Source organism: Notolepis coatsorum, assembly GCF_963971535.1.
Source record: "Notolepis coatsorum genome assembly, chromosome: 13".
NCBI lineage: Eukaryota > Metazoa > Chordata > Actinopteri > Aulopiformes > Paralepididae > Notolepis > Notolepis coatsorum.
In genome coordinates this window covers 70,826,864-70,845,099 of record NC_140177.1, presented here as the reverse complement: position 1 = coordinate 70,845,099, position 18,236 = coordinate 70,826,864, and the positions used below count along the sequence as shown (strand labels likewise).

The 18,236-nt window shown below is 42.3% G+C and overlaps 1 protein-coding gene across 2 annotated transcripts in view; it reads left to right on the top strand.

Annotated features, from left to right (window-relative positions):
• Positions 1–15,191, top strand: part of khnyn (KH and NYN domain containing) — a 37,530-nt gene extending 22,339 nt beyond the window's left edge. For both annotated transcript variants that reach the window (XM_084327378.1, XM_084327377.1), the window contains exons 7-9: positions 2,996–3,103; positions 8,039–8,140; positions 14,216–15,191. In XM_084327378.1, coding sequence (XP_084183504.1) covers positions 2,996–3,103; positions 8,039–8,140; positions 14,216–14,534 — 529 coding nt within the window. In that variant the 3' untranslated portion in view covers positions 14,535–15,191. The remainder of the gene's footprint in view (positions 1–2,995; positions 3,104–8,038; positions 8,141–14,215) is intronic.
• The last annotated feature ends 3,045 nt before the right edge of the window (positions 15,192–18,236 follow it).

Here is an 18,236-nt window from a genome sequence, read left to right as displayed (position 1 = left end):
TAGTTTTCCAGTACAAATTACCATGCGCTATAACATTTAATTTATTCTTTTGTAACACAATTGTCATGGTGCTATTTCATTCAAAATAGTCTGTTTTCTTTCACTTTTCTTTAACACTTTGGACGCCAACAACGAGTATACTCGTTATTGCCCGCCATGCCTTGTGCGCCAACAACGAGGGAACTCGTTTTTGGGATCAATATTTCATTTTTTTGCCATGGCATTCATAATTAATCCAGCCTCCTTCCGGGACGCAGCTGCACCCTGTTCTGATATTGCAACGCCTCAATACCGCCACCTGGTGGATTTCGGGCGAGTTACACTCCACGCCAAACCGGAAGTGGCGCTCGGTGCATCAGGGAAATTCCTCCGCCAGAGATATATTGTAACGTGGGTCTAGAGATACACAATCGAGTGCATTGGGATCGCTTTCGAAACACAATAATCAATATGATTTAGGTGTTTATTGCGTCATACAAACGGGAAATGGATCTAGCAGATTGACGTCAAATAATTGGAATATTTTCCTCCAGTCTCATTGGCGAACGGTAAGAGGAATCTAAAGTTATTTTCAGCTTGATTGTCCATTTCTTTGTTTGCAATCAGTCTGATCAACGTATCAACCCATACTAAATAAAGCCGTCACTGACGATCAAGGAATTATAAACAACCCCCCCCCCCCTTTCCTTCACGCATGATGAAGCATAATGTATACCGATCATATACATTTGAATTTTTTAACCTGTTCCACCCGACGGGGTCGGTACCGGGTTTAAATTACATTATGATCATATATCCATATTTTTCAGAGTGATGCAAAAAATTTGCGTTTTTAAAATCAAACGTTTTCAAGTATTAACATCACTAACATGTCACAAAAGCATGTAGAATGTATATTATCATCAATACGTTAGTTTAGCAATAGGTTAAAAGTGTCATTATATCGTTTTAAGTTTTCGATTTACTGAAGTCTACCGGGAGGACGGCGACCATTTTGAACATTTTAACCATGGGAATTGTAGTTTTTTTACGGCCATTTTGTGGAGGGGATGGCTGTCGATCAGCGTTGGAATTTTTTAGAACTTCACTTCCTGGCAGGTTCAGTGGGGGTTCAAAGTTCAGCGTTCTGAATGAATAATATCAATAACTGTTATTATTCGGGATAATAAGCCACAAAAGGTAACGTTTTTGACAAATATTGAAACACAGTTAGTTCCTCCTCCCTATTGTTAGCATGTAGCAACAATTAGATCTGAAATTAGTTTCAAAATGGTTGCACTGTGGTGAAAATAAAAAAGTACAGTACATTACAGTAGATATCATTATCTGTTCTTATGCACGCCTGGTGATACTAAATCCAAATTGAACTCGGGCATTTGAAAGATACTATATGTATATATATATAAATGTGCGAATTGGCTATAATAAGGTAATGTATAAGCATCTATTCCATATTCTATAATAATATTTCAAATTGCATTGGTCCGGATGAGAGAATTCAGTACTGTATCTACAGAACCTTCGATTTTATCATCTTCCCTTTATTAATTTCCTTAGATTTTTTGTACACATGATCTCAAGAGTTTTAAGTTTGGTCATTATTATCATGGTGTTATTCACTGTCAAAGATGCAAAGAAAAATCATAATTCATATTCTCCTTTGTTTCATCACAATTTAAGCAAGCCTAGTAATAGACACAATATTTCTGACACTGAATACATTCACTGAGGTCCATAGATGTACCTAGATACCAAGAATATGCAAATAGCCCTTGTAGAAGTGGAGCAATATTCCATTTACCTAGGTATACATTTTATGTGGATTTTCACATCGGGTGGAACAGGTTAATATAGCGTGTATAGGAATCGACAATCGATAATCTATCATATGCGTCTGGGCCTATAACTTGCGTTTTAGGAATTACTGCAGAAAACCTTAAAAACATACTTATATTCACGACGGTATTAACACAACAATGTATGAATGAAAAAATATAACGTTCCCACATCCGGAACGATAGATACCCGATGTTGAATGGGCCATAGTAATGTCGATATAGCTATAATATTTAAAAAGTTATAGCCCTGCAAAGAAGGTAAACATCTCCATAGGCTTAGAGCGCTGGCAGACTGGGCACAAAGATGGGCATACTGCGTGGCAGACAATGTGTTAATACTGCTGCAAGGAACAATATATACAGTATGTATTTTACAATATGTATATCAATCGTGGATGATGATAATAGTCAAAATCCAAGTATACCTTCATATTTGGTAAAACTCCCAGTTCTAATCTAACACTAATATTGGGCATTACTAATACTGATACTAACACTGATATATAAAAAAAATAAAAAATACTAATACTAAAATAAGAGATACACTATTTGAAAATTGCTAGCATGAACGTAAGACTCTTGTTAATTGCATTGTCATGTTTAGCAAACTGGTATGCCACCTGGTGGACGCTTTCGTCCTAAGTGCTGTACACTATATTATAGAGCATGCATTACAGTACACAGAGTAGTAGAGTCCACAAGAGTGTATACATTTGATTATGGGTTGCCTGAGTTGCAATGAGTTTCTGGCGGCGCTAATGCCATGCTCCACCAGTTGAGCTCTTGGCTGTCTTAGCGTTGGAGGCAAATTAAATAACATTGATAATATTTGTGTAGATGGATAATCGAGTACCTCGGACGAAGAACCATATAACTCTGTTTTTAGGTTTTCAGAGGAACAAACTTACCATCTAAAGATGGTAAGTTAAGAGTGTTGTGTTCACTCACAGTAGAGGCTGAGTATTTTCTTGTTGTGTATCACATTCACATAAGAATACTTTAACAACTGCAAATACATGGAGTTGTCCAAAAAAAACTCTAAACGGAGTCGTATGGTTATTCAGTGCAAGGGTTCAATTAAAAGAGGAAAGATTTTAGCTTGTTTTTCTCTCTCTCTCTCTTTCATCTCTCTCCTTCCACTCCTCTATACTGCACAGGTTCATGCTGCAGCTGGCCCAGAAGACGGATGGAGTGATCGTGACAAAGGACAACCTAAGAGACCTGCTGGAGGAGTCCCACGTATGGAGGGATATCATTAAAAAGAGGTGGAGAAAAGCATAATGCAAAGATCTTAAGTAGCTACCGTAAGAATGAGGAGGATGAAACTGGGGAAGAAAAGAACATCTGTCAGTTTGTTAGTCAAACGTATGTAAAGGCAGTTTGTACAATGCTGTTATTACCACGTGGACACATGTAAAAGTGTTACAATACTGTTATTACCACATGAACACATGTCAAATAGTTAAAATGCTGTTATTACCACGTGGACACATGTAAAATAGTTTAAATGCTGTTATTACCACGTAAATGCATGTAAAAATGTTAAAATACTGTTATTACCATGTGTACACATGTAAAAGTTAAAATGCTGTTATTACCACATGAACAATAGTTAAAATGCTTTTATTACCACATGAACAATAGTTAAAATGCTGTTATTACCACGTGTACACATGTAAAATAGTTAAAATACTGTTATTACCACATGAACACATGTAAAATAGTTTAAATGCTGTTATTACCACGTGGACACATGTAAAATAGTTAAAATGCTGTTATTACCACGACATACCACATGTACACATGTCAAATAGTTAAAATACTGTTATTACCATGTGTACACATGTAAATAGTTTAAATGCTGTTATTACCACATGTAAAATAGTTTAAATACTGTTATTACCACATAAACACATGTAAATAGTTAAAATACTGTTATTACCACGTGTACACATATAAATAGTTCAAATACTGTTATTAGCACATGTACACATGTTAAATAAGATAAGATATTCCTTTATTGATCCCCTTGGGGAAATTCAGGCATCATAGCAGCCTGTGGGAGGGGGGAGTGGAGGTACAGTAGTAGAAGACATACAGGTCACAGAATTATAGTACAGTGGAGAAGTTAAAATAGAATAAAAAGGCAGTGTAAACAATATACAATAGTTAACTCTGGACATGCGCATATGGGCAACAAGGTGCGAGATGAGGGTATGTATGCCCTCTCAGTTATTTTGTCCTACACTAAATATGGTTACAATATATAATCTAATAATCTAAATCTAATCTAATATATAATCTAAAGAAACTAAATGCTTAAATGCTAAATATATGCAATATATAATCTAGTAATCCAATAGTCTAAATCTAATCTAATATATAATCTAAAAATGCTGAATGCTAAATATATGCAATATATAATTTGATAATCCAATATAGTCTAAATCTAATCTAATATATAATCTAAGAATGCTAGATGCTAAAATTCTAAATACATGCTCTGATGTAGTATACAGTATTCACATAAGGTGCGGTATGCATAAGGTATATATTGTCATTTTAGGTGGTAGTCAGCTACTAGGTTCCTAGTAGTTGTAGTTGGATGTCTGGCAGCAGTCCCTGCCCAATGTTGTAGAGCCTGATGGACGCTGGTATGAAGGACTGGCCGAGGCGGTTTGTTGAGTGTCGGGGGGGTATGAGTCTGACTGAACGTGCTTCTCATCTTAACACATTCCCGCCCGGCCACGGACATGTCCGTGTTTCGAATCCAACGGTAGAGGGCCCAAGGTTGTTTTGGCTTTTATTCCATTTTAATAACCTACTCAATGTCACCGAGCGGCTCTGCAGATTTACCCCACTCTTGGAATTCTGAAAAGTGCATTACCGGCCAGATCCTCATAGGGGCGCTGTCTCGATAATGCAGTGTTCCCTGTGGCAGAACGGTGCCTTCTTTTTTTTTTTACTTTGAATGGAGTTTACTGTTAGCTGGAATCTATACATGTAGCCTGTAGCTTGGGATACCTTTTGCGACAGCGAATTCACTATGCAGTAAAGGAATATATCATCAGCCAATGGACATATCGATCTACCAGATGGCGATCGATAACTGGGAAATCCTTTTGGGGATCCAACCGGCCCACGGTAAGATCTTTTTCACGTAAATTACATGCTGATCGGGCCTTGCTTTGATAGCCAACCAGGCGATCAGCGAATGTGGCTACTGAGGCTAACGCGGTTATTGGTAATCAATCATCAGAAACGACGTCCCCCGCCCCCCCCTTTCATGCATTCATGGTGGACCATGAATACCGACAATGTGCATTTTGAGTTTTAGCTCTAGCTTCTGTAGTGCCGAAACGCTGTTCGATTTAATGTTATTAGCTTAGCGCCCTGTATCTCGCCTTCCAGGAAATATACTAGTCCAAATCCCATATAACGCTTATATTCACGAGGCTATAAAATGAGAATGTATTGATGAAACATTTTATTTAATTTTTTTTATCTACTTTTTCTCCCATTTTCTATTTTTCTCCCATCCCAATTTCGTATTGTCCAATTCTACCCTCCCCTGTCTCGAACGCTGTTAGGCCATGCCTCCCACAGGCCGGCTGCAATGTGGACGAAGCCTTGCATCACGTGTCCCCTCCGGTACACAAGGAGGCAGCCGTCGCATCTTTTCACCTGCACAGCGCAATCTCTCAGAGGGTCACGCCGCCCCCGTTGCTTCCTGATTCTGCTGCGCAGGCGCACCAACCGACCTGTAGGAGTCGCTGTCCACAATGTCCGATCCCCACCCACCAGCTTCCCACCCCTAACACTGCCAATTGCGTTAGTATGAACGACCAGCCAAGCTGGTAGCAATGCAGAGAGCTGGGCTCGAACCCAGCATATCCTGCATTAGTGGCGAGCGCCTTGCCCACTGCGCCACTTAGCCGCCTGAATTTTCTTTTTCTTTAAGCCATTTTGAAGGGATGGTTTATGGTCTCAAATGACAATGAGAATGGACAGATAGCAATACTATAAAGTATAGATTTAGCTCTACAAACAGCCTCACGCACAATGCAAGTCTGTTTTGAAATGCTGGCCTTATAGAGTGAGATTAGACGGCCCCCAATGGCCGGTAAGGCTGAGCCCGAACCCTGTTTTTAGGGTTCGAACGTTCGCCAGGGTTTATCGAACGAACGTTCGAACGTTCGTTTTTTTTAAATTTTTTAATAAAATTTTTTTTTAATTATTTCTTTTTTCATTTTTTTAATAATACTTTTTTTTTTTATTGTATTATTATAGATCCTACGGAGGGCGGCATTGCATAGTCTATTGGTGAAAAACATGTTGTTTACAGTGGTGGCTGTTCATGTAAACATGTAATTAGAGCTGCCGCGATTACCGCATTACCGCGGTATCGCTGTTACATCACGGCCACCGCAGAGTAGGCTGAATACCGCGTCACCGCTGTTTTTTATAATAATAATAATAATAAATTACCCTCCTCTCGTTGGGCTTGCGGCTCTGCAGATATACCCTACTCATCTATCGAGGTTCCAAGCGACCCTATTGGGTACCAGAAAAGTCACGTGAAACATTGCAGACCACTGATTGGTCAGAAGAGAGACGCGTCACACGTTGTAGCGTCATGCAGTGTGTTACCACCAATCGGCAAGCGCGTATTAGGTTTTTACTTCCTGAATGTCAGATCATCACAACACGGCTAATAACGTTAGCTTTAACTCTCCGCCGGAGTGGACTACGATCGCTCCTAAGGAGTACTAAACGAGACATAATGATTTTACTGTCTGCAACGAATGTTATAATAAAAGCCCTTCGTTCTATACACTTGTCTGATTGAAAACTTTATTAACAGACCGCAGAATGGGACAACTCAGCACGCTCTGAGCAAAGAAAGGAACTGAGATATGAATAGAGTATTGCTTGCCTTGCTATTGTCCGGTAAATACGGTGATGTTATTGAACGTATAACTATATAATGTTAATGCCACAAAACGAATGCCTTTATTATAAAGTAGTAACTTTATAGTAATAATAATAAGAAAGGGTCGGGGGGGTTAGGGGTAACCACCCCTGCCCACGACACCGAGTGAACGGCGCACGACCAGAGGGTAAACTTCGAATCCGTGTTTCACTTTCAATAACTAATGCGTGCTTGCTGAATCCCAAACAATATTCATGCTGCAAAGTCATCCTCTAAAGATAGACATTTAGACTAGAGGCAGGCTATATGCTATAAAGAGTAGACTACTACTAAAAAAAAAATGCATTCAAACTTTTTTTTTTAATTTTTTGTGTGCATGCGGTAATAACCGCGGCGGTAGGAAATATTTTGCAAATTTGTGCGGTAAGGAAATAATCAATACCGCGGCAGCTCTACATGTAATTAAACAAAGCACTCAGAAGAAAATAAACAAGCTACTGAATCAAAGTATGATAAACAATAGCCCTTGCAGTCACGTAAGGGGCTAGATAAACAAATTCATTCGTTTTGTGGCATTAACCGAACGTTATATAGTTAGTGTTACACGTTCAATAACAGGTATTCACTCTTGGTCGACGGGGAGGGGAGCCGGGAGGAGAGGCGCACGCCTCGGCTCAACAGACCCGTCCACCGTCTACCTCGGAACGGCCGGGCTCCCAACACGCCTGCCGCCCGTCCGCCCTACCACCGTTCCGAGGTAGACGGTGGACGGGTCTGTCCACCGTGCGCCTGCTGTTGTTTCCAACGCAACCACCTCCCGCCATGAAGCTCGCACTCCGTGGCCGAAAAAGGATGGTATTCATTAATGATCCTTCTGCAGGTTCACCTACGGAAACCTTGTTACCGATTACTTCCTCGGCCGGTAGCTACGGTAAGTCTGTTGAGGCTTGCCGATTGGTGGTAACAGCAGAGGCGGGTGCAAGCGGTGTGACGTAATTGGCAGAATCGCCTGTCAATCAAAATAGAGCTCTGGTTGAGAAATAGTATCCCGCTGCAGCCCGGCAGACCATACTGGTTGAGCCGAGCGCCTCGCATTCACATCACCTCAACCCCGTGCGCATCTTTTATTTTTTTTTCACTGAACGTTCGAACCTATTAATTAAAGTCCGAATGTCAGCGTAACGAACGAACGTTCGAACGTTCGGGCTCAGCCTTAATGGCCGGGAATGTGTTAACTAGATGACTAAATAGATTGTTGCTTCCCCAGACTGCTTCAGTACACGTTTGTCGGGGACCACTTCATGGTGCCAGACGACCCTCTCGGGAGGGGAGGACCGCACCTGGATGACTTCCTGCGCTCGCAGCATAGGTATTATAAACACACACACACACACACACACTCATACAGTCACAGAGAAACATGCACAAACGCTCACATACACACACACTCATACAGTCACAGAGAAACATGCACAAACTCACACATACACACACACTCTTACAGTCACAGAGAAACATGCACAAACTCTCACATGTACACACACACACACACACACACACACACACACACACACACACACACACACACACACACACACACACACACACACACACACACACACACAATATCCAATAACCAGGACATGAAAGCAAAGTCCTGCACCTCTGCTGTTTTATTCTGCTGTGTTCATTTGAGCCTTTATCCTATTTTCATACCAGTGCTCGTTTCCCTATGCTTTTTATTTGGTTGTTGTCGTTCGTAGCTATATTCTATTTTTAAATCTTAAAATCGTTACGTACCCCAGTTGCTATTGCATGTACATATTTGTGTTTTATTACAAGTATATGTATGTACATACATACCAACTATTCGCCTGTTTTATTCTCCACCCATCGACCATCCATAGCAACACTATTATCACCGACATCCAAGTACGGGGATCCCCCCTTGAACGGTCCTTCTAAGGTTTCTCTCCTCCACATCGCCTGTGGTGCTTTTTTCCTATTGCTAGGTTTTTAGTGAGTTTTTCCTTACCTTCGCTGGGGTATGTCTGGGAGTGTTGCATTTATTTATTTTACATTTATTTTACATTTATTTAGGATTTCATGGTGGTTTTTTGTTCTTGATTTATTGTGATGTTTCTTCTTGACTTGTTTAACACATTCGGGGCCATTGGGGCCCGTCTAATCTCACTCTATGAGGCCAGCTTTTCATTACAAGGTTTCACTGTGTGTGAGGTTGTTTGTAGAGCTAAATCTATATTTTATATGATTGCTATGTGTCCATTGTCATTGTCAATTGACAGTATAAACCTTCTCTTCAATATGCCATAAAGAAATAATTTTTTCATCAATACGTTCCCATTTTATAGCGTCGTGAATATGAACGTTATATCGGATTAGTCTAGGGCAGTGGTTCTCAAACTGTGGTACGCGTACCACTAGTGGTACTTGGTGGTACTGCTGGTGGTACTTGAAAACATTTACAAAAAAGCAATTTTTTTTTTTTACAATTTAAAAAAAGAAAAAAAAGAATTTAAACATAACATCAAATTAGACACACAGGCATTAACAGTAAACATCCAGTAAACATTTTTTTTTGCTGGAGGCCACTGAACTTAGAAGCAGGCCAGGCCAGTGTTTCTGGTTGTGGTGGCGCGATAGTTAGATAACCTGGATAAGTGGAGAACAACCAGGAGATCACTGTGACAGAGAGTAATGCAGTCTAAACAGTCATACATCTTTAATTCGACTTCAGCCCTGATCATAACCATTTATTTTTAGATTTTTTGTAATGTCAGATAAAAAATCTGACATTACAAAAAATCCATCAAAATCTGTGTTGATGCTAATCATTGACACATGCCTAGCCTGTAACAATCCCCCCGAGAAAAATGTACTTTGCATTTGATATATTGAAAATATTTTACTTTTTGTGTGTTTTTTTTAACAATAATTTGTGATGCCATCACACAAACTGGCATTTAAAGGGTAAACATTAAAAAATGTATTGAATATGTTTTATTTTCTTTTTTACAATAATTTGTGATGCCCATCACAAACACTGGCATTTAAAGGGTAAAAATTCAAAAAGATCCTGCACCAGAATGCAGGAAATTAAGTTTTTGTAACAAAATAATTGTGTGTGTGTGTGTGTGTGTGTGTTTCAAGTTCAAGTTTCTTTAATAGTTGTCATACAGAAGTACAGAATACTTTCATACAAAATGCTTCTTACTGTTACGCTCCAGAGACTGCTAGACAAGATAGTATCAAATAACATAGTATAGCATGTAATTTAGAAGTAGAAAATGAGGTCACAGTGTTCAGTATAGACATATGTACAATGTTCGATGCAGAATAGACGTAACTGAGTTACCATATAATATACAATACTATGCAGTGTACTAATGTACAGTACTATATAGTGCAAAGCAGAAATGGGATGAGGTACAATTTAGGTGCAATTTACAGTAAGGTGTACGAGTTGTAGTGCAATCCTTCATCAATAAATATAAAGTGTGGGGAGTGGGTGCTACAGTGTGTTTGTTTAAAGTGGGTGTGTGCTATAAAGTGTGTGGAGTGGGTGCTACAGTGTGTTTGTTTAAAGTGAGTGTGTGCGTGTGGATGTGTGTGCTATGTGCGTTTGATGGTTGTTGTTGTTGTGTAGTGTTCATTGTTCGTTTAGCAGCCTGATGGCCTGGGGATAGAAGCTTCTTCTGAGTCTTTCTGTGCTCGCCTTGAGACTCCGGTATCGCTTGCCTGACCGCAGCAGTTCAAAGAGGCAGTTGTTCGGGTGACTGGAGTCTTTAATGATTCTCTTAGCCTTGCCCCTGCAACGCTTGTTGTAAATGTTCTGGAGGGTGGGGAGCCCCCCTCCAATTGTGCGTTCGGCTGAACGTGTCACTCTTTGTAGTCTGCTTCGGTCTTGTGCAGTGCTATTCCCAAACCAGGAGGTGATGTTGCCAGTCAGGATGCTCTCTATTGTACATGAGTAGAAGTTCTTAAGGATCTTCTGACTGACTTGGAACTTCCTTAGGCGCCTGAGGAAGTAGAGGCGTTGTCGTGCCTTCTTCACAACACTGTCAATGTGTGTGGTCCATGTCAAGTCCTCGGATATGTAGGCTCCGAGGTACTTAAAGCTGTTGACTCTCTCAACCGGTGCCCCGTCGATGCTGAGGGGGCTGTAGTCCTTGACCCCCGACCTTCTGAAGTCCACAATCATCTCCTTTGTTTTGCTGACGTTCAGGGAGAGGCTGTTTTCCTGGCACCATCCCGCCAGGACCTTGACCTCTTCCAGGTAGGCCCTCTCGTCGTTGGCAGAGATCAGGCCCACCACCACTGTGTCGTCAGCAAATTTGATGATTGTATTGCTACTCCGCTGAGCCACACAGTCGTGTGTGTACAGGGAGTAGAGGAGGGGACTCAGAACACAGCCCTGGGGGGCCCCTATGTTGAGGGTGATGGATGAGGAGGTGCAGTTGCCTGCTCTCACCACCTGGGGTCTGCCCGTCAGGAAGTCCAAGACCCACTGGCAGAGGTCATAGTTCAAGCCCAGGTCCCTGAGCTTGGCTATGAGTATGGAGGGGACTATGGTATTGAATGCCGAGCTGTAGTCGATGAATAGCATTCTCACATAGTTCCCCTGCCTCTTGTCCAGGTGTGATGCTGCTGTGTGCAGCACATGGGCTATGGCGTCCTCCGTGGACCTGTTGGGGCGGTATGCAAATTGCAGGGGGTCCATGTTGATGGGGAGGGAGGAGCAGATGTAGCCCTTTACTAGCTTCTCAAAGCACTTCATGGCTATGGAGGTGAGAGCTACAGGGCGGTAGTCGTTGAGGCAAGCAGGCTTGGATTTCTTGGGTACAGGGATAATAGTGGACTTCTTCAGGCAGGTGGGGATGACAGCCTGTTCTAAGGACAGGTTAAATATGTCCGTGAATACCGGGGCCAGTTGGTCGGCACAGACTTTTAGGACGCGGCCGGGGATGCCGTCCGGACCTGCTGCCTTCCTGATATTCACTTTTTTAAAGGTCCGCCTCACCTCATGCTCTGTTACCCTGAACACTGAGTCTCCATCAGCAGCAGACCCCCCCCCCCCCCCATTGCCGTGGCTTGTGGGCTGGTGTTGTTATTACCAGCATCAAACCTCGCATAGAAGGTATTGAGGTCATTTGTGTGTGTGTGTGAGAGAGAGAATGATGGACAATCGCTTGCTGTGTGAGAGAGAGAGAGAGAGAGAGAGAGAGAGAGAATTAAGTACATTTGCTGAAATACAGTTGTTCTTAATTTTCTCACTTGCTATGTGAGAATGTTAGTTATTATGTTCTCAATGCCCCTTGCATTGTATGAGTTGTGTGGAAGCGTTTGCTAGTTCTAGTGCTATCCCTTTGTACATTGTGGCTGTGTCTGACAAAAGTTAACAATACATAATGGTATTAGGAATACATTTGCCTCCTGCATGAACTGCGCATAGCTGAATAGACTGTATTTTAACGCCGGTCATATGGTGGTACTTGGAGAGCAGCTACGTTCTCAGGTGGTACTTTGTGTAAAAAGTTTGAGAACCACTGGTCTAGGGTAATTCCTGCAAAGCTTATAGGGATATATATATATATATATATATATATATATATATATATATATATATATATTAGGGCTGACCCCTATTAGTCGACTAATTGGTCGAAAGGAGCCGTAGTCGACTGCCAACATCTTAGTAGAATACAAAAAAAATATAAAAATTTAAATAATTGTGTAAAAAAAATATATATATATATATTTTTTTTTATAATTCTTTCCAAAAGAAAAGAGGCCTAGAAGCGTGGCTAACGCTAATGGCACGCATACCAGAGGCTAACTGCCTACGAAAACAGGCACAGAGGCACTGAAAGAGGATTTCACCCATCTAATGAACACACTAGACTAGACAAATATCAAGATGTATCCATCAGTGGACAAATTGCAACACCAAGAAGCCTTCAGTCGACTCCTTCAGACATTAAGCACCCCCCACAGCCCAAATGGAATGATTAAAAAAAATATATATATATATATACCGTATATATATTATACTTTATTTTTTTTTGTCGACTAACGGCAAATTTTGGCCAATCATAGTCGACTATCCAAATCCTTAGTCGGGGACAGCCCTAATATATATATATTAGGGCTGACCCCTATTAGTCGATTAGTCGACTAATCTGTCGAAAGGAGCCGTAGTCGACTGGCCAACCTCTTAGTCGAATATATATACTTTTTTAAATCTAATTTTTTTTTAATATATTTTTTTATCATTCTTTCCAAAAGAAAAGAGGCCTAGAAGCGTGGCTAACGCTAATGGCACGCATACCAGAGGCTAACTGCCTACGAAAACAGGCACAGAGGCACTGAAAGAGGATTTCACCCATCTAATGAACACACTAGACTAGACAAATATCAAGATGTATCCATCAGTGGACCAATTGCATGCTTTTGCAGAGGACAAGAAGCCTTCAGTCGACTCCTTCAGACATTAAGCACCCCCCACAGCCCAAATGGAATGATACATTTAAAAAAAATATATATATATATGTATATATTTTTTTGTCATTCCAATAGTCGACTAACGGCAAATTTTGGCCAATCATAGTCGACCATCCAAATCCTTAGTCGGGGACAGCCCTAATATATATATAAAGTTATAGGGCGCTAAGCTAATAACGTTAAATCGATTGGCGTTTCGTTAAATATCTAAATGCATATGATCGGTATCATGGTCCACCATGAATGCATAAAAGGGGGGGGGGGGGCGGGGGAAGTAGTTTCTGATTATTGATTACCAATAATGGCATTTGTTATTGCAACATCATACGTTGACCAGGTGGATGGCTATGAGAACAAGGCCCGATCAAGCTGAAATTGACGTCAAATCGCTCTTACCTGTGGCCGGTTGGATTCCAAAAAGAATTTCCCAGTTATTGATCGCCATCTGGTAGATCGATATGTCCATTGGCTGATGCTATATTCCTTTACTGCATACTGAATTCGGCATCGCAAAAAGTATTCCAGGCGCTTAAGGCTAACAGAAAAGCTAACCCGGACCGGAAAAAAAGTGACACCAGGTATGAAACAAGGATTACTGCATTCTTGAGACAGCGCCACTACCAGGATCTGGCCGGTACTGCACTTTCCGAGTCCCAATAGGCATTTTCCAGCCAACATACAGCTCTGTGACATTGAGTAGGATATTAAAATGGAATAAAAGCAAAAACGAGTTTAACACGTATATATACGTGGTTGGCCTCCAACGGTCGGATCCGAATAACGTATATATACGTGGTTGGCCACGAAACGGTTAAAGAAGACTTGTCCAGCCCATGGGGACATTACCCGGTGATTTCAGGATTTACAAATACATTTGATTTGATTTGATGAATCTCCTCCTCTGTTGGTCGTTCTCCCTCAGGCCTCCTGACCCACCAGGCCACCACTCTTTCGCGGGTGTCGCCTCCTTCTTCCCTTCCGCCAAGCCCTCGCGCTCACAGATGGAGGTCCTGCACTTCCGTGACCGACCACCGGGGGGCTCCGAGAGACGGGGGAGCCCCGGCGTGGGACCGGGACGGGTCGCCGAGAGGAGCGCGGGGGAGACGGCCAGGCTGAGGGAGAGCCTCTGTCAGGTGTTCCCCGGGCAGGAGAGCATGGTGACACTGGTGCTGCAGAGCCACCCTGCGGAGACGGACATCAACTCCCTGTCCCACCTCGTCCTGGAGCAGCAGGGGGACTGAGGCCATAGATATATGTCACTAGATGACTCACCCGCGCTGCTGGCTAACAGAGGCCGACGTGTTTTGTGAGCTGTTCTCACACGAAACCTGCGAGTGCCTGCGCGTGCCCCTGGTGTGTTTCGTGCGTGAGACTCCCTGTCCCACCTTGTCCCGGAGCAGCAGGGGGACTATTGAAAGAAAATATGCCAAAAATGTGGTAAACCCCCAGTTTTAGTTTTTAGCTCGTAGACGAGATGACAAGTTGACTGATGAAAACCCGGTTAAGGGCCTTAGTCTCATTTTAGGGTTTTTAATTTAGCTTTGTATGTGTGTGTGTGGAGTTTTTTTTTAATTATTTTATTCCTGCTCGATCATTTTCTAATATATATATAAAGAATTTCTTGTGTTTTGCATCAATTCTGTTCACACAGGTGTCTGAACAGATTCTTAGCTTGGCTTGTCAGACTGAGTAATGGTAGCAGACTTACCTCTAGCTCCGGTAGCGAGTTGGTCAAGTGGGCCTGGCCAGCTCCTGTCTGTTCCTTGGTTGCTTCTTTAATATTTTCATTGAAATTTGTAAAGATTTTTGGTTCCTATCGATGAGATGCATACAAGTTGAAATGTTTCTGCCTATTCAGCCATGCCTTTTACTGCATTGAAGTTATATTACTGAAATAAAATAAATGTGTAATTGTTGCTTCATTGATTTCTTAAATATATGATGATTCTGGGCGGCCGGGTAGCACAGCGGACTAAGCGTCTGTACCACCGCAGAGACACTGGTATCGAATCCGGCTGTCAGCGGTGCCTCCGGCTTGGCCGGTCGTCATACTGGCACAATTGGCAGTGTCAGTGGGAGGGAAGCCGGTGGGTGGTAATCTGATCGTTGTAAACAGCGACTCCTACAGGTCGGTCAGGGCGCCTGCACAGCGAGGGAGGGAAATGGTGAAGGTAGTGTGATCCTCCCACGCGTTACACTTCACCAATGAGAGTCCTCGCTGCCAGGTGAAAAGAGGCTGCTGGCTGTCTCCTATGTATCAGAGGAAGCATGTGATAGACTTCAGGGCTCCCTAGACCGGCCAGTGGGGGGCACATGCGTGCAATGACCAGGAAGGGGAGGGGGGAATTGGCATACCGACTAAATTGGGATGGGAGGAAAATACAGAAAAATAGGAGGAGAAAAAGTGGATAAAAAAAATATATATAATGATTCTGACAGAGACAACACTTGATTAAAATGGTTAAATTCAGGCATTTAATAAGCAAGAAAGTTCAGGTCATCACAGGCAGTAAATGACAGGAATTTGTCAACGTTATGGGAGCCTAGCAAATTAATGGAAGCAGATATGGACCGGCTAGCCTCCCAGAGTTTTAAGCTAGGCTAATGGTCCGTATCCGCTTCCATTCATTTGTGCCAAGCTAGCTTGCAGCCGGATAGCTTTCTAGGAAATTGGCATCCATCTTATTGTACAAAATACTTTAATGCCACACAACGATGGTTGGTGGTAATTGTTTGCAGTACAGTTTGTTAAGCACTGGGACATCAACATGAAACATCAAACGCAGTAGAGGCAGAAACCGACTTGGTGGATTTATATATTATTATATATATATTAGAACTATGCACTGTTTAGACTGTCTTATTTATGTTTGGACACTAGAGGGCTCACCACCCATTACAGCCCACTCTTATAAATAGCCAAGGTGATCACTGTAATCTTGTGCACCTGTGATGAGGATACATTTTTCTACCTGTCTCACCGTTTGGAATTGACAATTGTTCTGATTTAACCCTTCATTTACCTTTGGACAACAATAAACCCTGTAAACCGTAAGAGGAGCAACTTTGGACATTCAATTCATTCAACATCACAACCAGGGGAGGAAATTAGGCCACTTTACTCGCCAATTGCGAGTATTTTTTACGTTTGGCGAGTAATTCATGAAGAGCACTCGCCAGTCTGGCGAGTACTAGTAATTACAAAACAAAAAAATCATTCTGCAATCTGCTGATTCGCTCACTGGCACAAACCGAACTCTGACTCCCCCTTGATTCCTCCCATTTGCGCCACATAATAATCAGACCATAACCAATGAACATCATCGTTGTACAGATGCGCTCTAAGCTCCTCCAATGAACACTCATTTTCTAGAAGACGCCGCCCATCTAGCGGAAGTGGACAGACCACTGCACGCAGACCTACAAACTCCTGCCACCGGCAGCCGGCTTGACAACGTAGACAAACTTACAAAAACACATCAGTGGATGAAAATAATTGCATGTAGAGACGTCGCTTTCGGATATCAGTGCGGTCTGACATGGGGGCGAACAACAGCACGCGACGCGTCTCATTCGAGTCGGATGAGAATGACAAGTCAACCAGCATTAGCCGGCTAGCTACCTAGCATGTAACAAGCTACCATAACGCGCATTCAACATAGTGGACGACTATACTGAGCGGCTTTGCTTAAATGCAGCCGAGTGACATTTTATTATTACCGGGTTTCCCCCCATATCAATTCACCACTCGCCCATATGCCCTTCACAACGGTGATGTTGTCATACTTGGCATTCAGAATACACCTGCTGAACCCCTAGCGTTGTCGATTCGGTTCCAATGTATTGTCATCTTACAGCACAAGTACAGTACAACCAGAATACATTTGGCATACAACCAGAGTGCAAATGTAACAAGTCAAGTTCAAGTTGTTTTATTTAGCTATTACATTACAGTGAAATGCTTGGTTCTTTCACTGCCCAACCCAGTATTGATTGATTGATTGAAAACTTTATTAACAGATTGCAGAATGGGTACAATACAGTACAGCTCAATACACACAATTGTTAAGGGGATGCAGACCAGAGAAAGACTTTCGTCTTGTTTACATCAGGGTCCCCCATTTCAGTCCTGTTTGCTTAAAGGTCAACCTCCACGTTGTATTTTTGTTCAATAAACAATGTGGACTAGGCCAACAGTGGCTTTCATGAAGAAGGGAAAAAATAAGTATTGAAATTGACCCAGTTTTAGCGTTTTTATCAAAACATTTTGTCTGCCCAACACAATCAACATGCACATGCATATTTTAATCAATGGTTTATAACGTGCACGTGTAATGTCGTCACAACAGGTATTGGTCGCCAGGGGGCTCACCAGGGTGCGCTGAGAGTCACACAGCTAGTGGCAGGCAGAGAGCCTTGCTACCATAGATATATGCTTGCTACTACTAGCCGAATGGAAATGTATCTGTTTCACCTCACTATTGCTCCGTGATTATAGCCATCCATCCATCTCTAAAGCTAACCACTATTTGTAAAAGCCACAACCACGTTACCATATTTGTAATAATGTAAATCATTGTGTCGTTGTACACATATTGTGTTTATAACCTTAGTAGATAACATAGCTTAGCTTGGTAGCTATTGTGCTAACAACATATCCCGACATCCGGCTCGCTGGCCGGCATGAACGGCCGACCCAAAATGGTTCTCTCCTCTCTGTACACCCCAACCCGTCCCCACGGGTGCCCTGCCGGGGGGCCCATGGACGCGACGGCGGCGGCAGCCGCAGGGCGCCCGAGCCCGCAAAGGCTAGTGTTACACGATAGCTATGAGCTAACTAGCGCTGCGGGCTCCGGCGCCCTGCGGCCGCCGCTGTTGTAGAGTCCACAAGCTTCACTCGGTGCATCAGTCACGAAAGGGGCTATGATGAGCTTGGCAAGCCA